General features: G+C 41.9%; 1 protein-coding gene across 1 annotated transcript in view; it reads right to left on the bottom strand.

Moving 5' to 3' along the window:
* slc5a10 (solute carrier family 5 member 10) overlaps positions 1-3143 on the bottom strand; it is a 147990-nt gene that overhangs the window by 91382 nt on the left and 53465 nt on the right. The window contains exon 8 of the mRNA XM_043711228.1: positions 542-622. Coding sequence (XP_043567163.1) covers positions 542-622 — 81 coding nt within the window. The remainder of the gene's footprint in view (positions 1-541; positions 623-3143) is intronic.

Genomic DNA, 3143 nt, shown 5'->3' with positions numbered 1-3143 from the left:
AATTGCAACATTTAAGAAGCATTTGGATGGGTATATGAATAAAAAGGGTTTGGAGGGATATGGGCCGGGTGCTGGCAGGTGGGACTAGATTGGGTTGGGATATCTGGTTGGCATTGATGGGTTGCACCAAGGGTCTGTTTCCATGCTGTACATCTCTATGACTCTCGGTGATGGCCTGGTAGTATTATCACCAGACTATTAATCCATAGACCCAGGTTCTAATCCTGCCATGGCAGATGGTGGAATTTGAATTCAATAAATATCTGGAATTTGGAGTCTCGTGATGGACATTAATGAACCAATTGACAACAGTTTAATGTCATCTGCAGAAGGAAACTGCCAACCTTACTTAGTCTGGCCTGCATGTAACTCAGACACTCAACTGCCCCCTGGGCAATTAGGGATGGGTAATAAATGCTGGTCGGGCCAGTGACACTCACATCACAGGAATGAATTTTTTTAAAAAATGCAGCACCCGCCCACCGAATGAAGCCAGGGAAAAAAAATTCAGGATTCCCACGGTGAATCACACAAACAGTACCTGCAATGGTCAGTATCACTGTTCCAATAATCATGATGACTGTCTGGAGAGTGTCTGTGTAGATAACTGCAGCCAGACCACCTGAAACCAGAGTAGAAAGCAATGACATAAGAAAACAACTCGCTCATTCTTTTAATCATTCCACACCATGACAATTTTCTTCCACTGAATCAAGCAGATGGAGTGTCACAATCATAACACACTCAGCTTCTTCCACATTGCAATTACAAGAATTCTATGATAAATACATTGACGGGGATTAACAAGCACATTTTAGATTTACGAATATTGTGTACATAAGAGGTCAAGAATTAACATGCTTTCTTGTAAAATCAAAAGAAATTTTACTAGGAGAAAAAGGTGAGGACTGCAGATGCTGGAGACCAGAGTTGAAAAATGTGGTGCTGGAAAAACACAGCAGGCCAGGCAGTATCCAAGGAGCAGGAGAAATTTTACACCTAGGCATGCAGTGTCTAATTATGATACAACTGACTACATTTCAAAACTGCTCCATTAGTTCATGAAAGGTGTTATAGAAATGCAAGTCTTTCTGACGAAGGAAGAATGAATTTGAAAATGGTTTAGGTCTGATGACAACTGAGTGATATTTTACCCTTCTAAAGTTAACAATGCAATAGTAATGGGTGTTTCAAACAGAGTCCATCTACTGGCCAAATAATGCAATGGCAGCCTCTGACAAATAGAGGAGCATCTGCATACTATGGCCTGAAAACACTTCAAAGGCAAGAGCGCAGAGCACTGGAAGACTCAACGTGTTCAGACAATGCACTTCCCCTTCAAAGTTAAAGTACAGTGTTCTTTTTTATATTTATCTTAGAACCATTAAACACAGAGGAGATTATTATGCATGTCATCTCAAGAGCCATTCAATCAGTCCCCACTTCCCAGTACTTTATCTCTGGCCTTCCCAATCTTTTTCCTCTCCACAAACATCCAACACCTCTGGCAAACAGAATAAGAATTTCTGAGTAACAGGAAGGAAACAATAAAGTGAGTTTTGCATCAGCAAAATGAAACTGGGCCTTTTCGAGTGAGAGGAACAGAACACAAACCCGTTCCTGCACATTTATGTGCACAGGTTGGCCAAGCACAGAAAGCTACAGGAGGATAGCCATAACTTAGTTGGGAATGTTTGCATTTTCCTCCCAAGTTATTCAATTTGCTTTCAGTGTTGATTTGAAACACACCCAAACTCTGTGATAACGGAGGCTCCACCGGAACAAACTCTTTAGTGACTGTGCAAAGTGCTTTTGCCTGAAATTTAGGAAAGCATTGCATCAATCTACATTTATTATTTCCACTATCAGGATATCCTCATGATCTGACTTCAGCAGCAGTTTTGTGTTGTAAAGTTATATTTTTAGTCGCCCAATTCAATTTGCTTTCGGCCCTTGATCCAGTGGGAAGACATTTTCAAAGTCAGCTTTGCTTAGGGTTGATTGCAGCTCAAAAGGCAGGATAAGCCATATACTTTGCCACAAAACCAGTCGTTTCCTGACTTTTTACTAACAGCAAGCATCAGCATTTCTCAAATTCAAATTAATAAGCCAGCATTTGCTGTCAAAAATCTCTACAGACTGGTTGCTCCCCTCAGCCCATCCATGACCCGGGCTTGATGGTTTGAGAGGAACTCCCCTTCAAATCTTTCTTGGAGTTAATTTTTGTTTTGTTCATTCATGTGATGTGGGTATCTCTGGCTAGGTCGGCATTTATTCAACATCAAGTTTGCCCGTGAGAAGGTACTGGTGAGCTTTCTTCCCGGACCATGAGCAAGTCACAGAGAATAAGCAGAGTGCTGGCGATCAGCTTGGAATGTGGAGACTCAGCTGGGTTGTTCAGTGGGAAAACCGAAGAGGAGAAAGAGGGGAGGATTTTTTTTAAAATATACAAAGTCCCAGATGGATGCAAATCTGCCATGGTCTAAGATCATCTCAATATCAAAATGTACAAGCAATGTCACCATTGTAACAAGAACCAAGCAATGTTCCATACCACACTTCTGTTTTGATATTGTGTAGAAGTCAGCAGGCTGACCGTTCTTTCCCAGAAAGTAAATGCTTCATGAATAATGCATACCCTCAGCAGCTGCTTCTCTTAGCTCTGTAAGTGTGTGGCTCTCTGATAGCAGGCTTGCCTCTGAGATGGAAGGTTGCAGCCAGTGAAATAACTCTACAGATGCCTATATCCTGGCACCAAGTAACCCTTTATTTACACACGCATAGTACTTGACACTGGTCTGGCTCCCTCAGAGCCAGCTCCAGAGTGAAAAGGATGTAGGAGTCTCTTTTTTTATTTTTTTTTTTTTCCTCCTTTTTTCTTTCTTTTGTGACAAACACTGCCCTTAACACTCCTTTTTTTTTTCTTCTTTTCCCTTTAACCCCCACACTACCACCTAAGTGCAGTAGTGCTTATTTTATCCCCAGCACCCATGGTGTGTGTGTGCAGGTGGGAGACACAGTGAGAGACACAAAGTGCACGAATCTTTATTCAATTTCCACCACCAGGAAGATGGGAAAACACCCGGGTGGCCAGTGACAAACACTGCCCTTCACATCAAAGGGCAAGCACACCTGTTTTTTTT

The sequence above is a fragment of the Chiloscyllium plagiosum genome, chromosome 21 (genome assembly GCF_004010195.1).
Source record: "Chiloscyllium plagiosum isolate BGI_BamShark_2017 chromosome 21, ASM401019v2, whole genome shotgun sequence".
In the NCBI taxonomy this organism is placed as follows: Eukaryota; Metazoa; Chordata; class Chondrichthyes; order Orectolobiformes; family Hemiscylliidae; genus Chiloscyllium; species Chiloscyllium plagiosum.
This window is presented reverse-complemented; position numbering and strand designations above follow the sequence as displayed.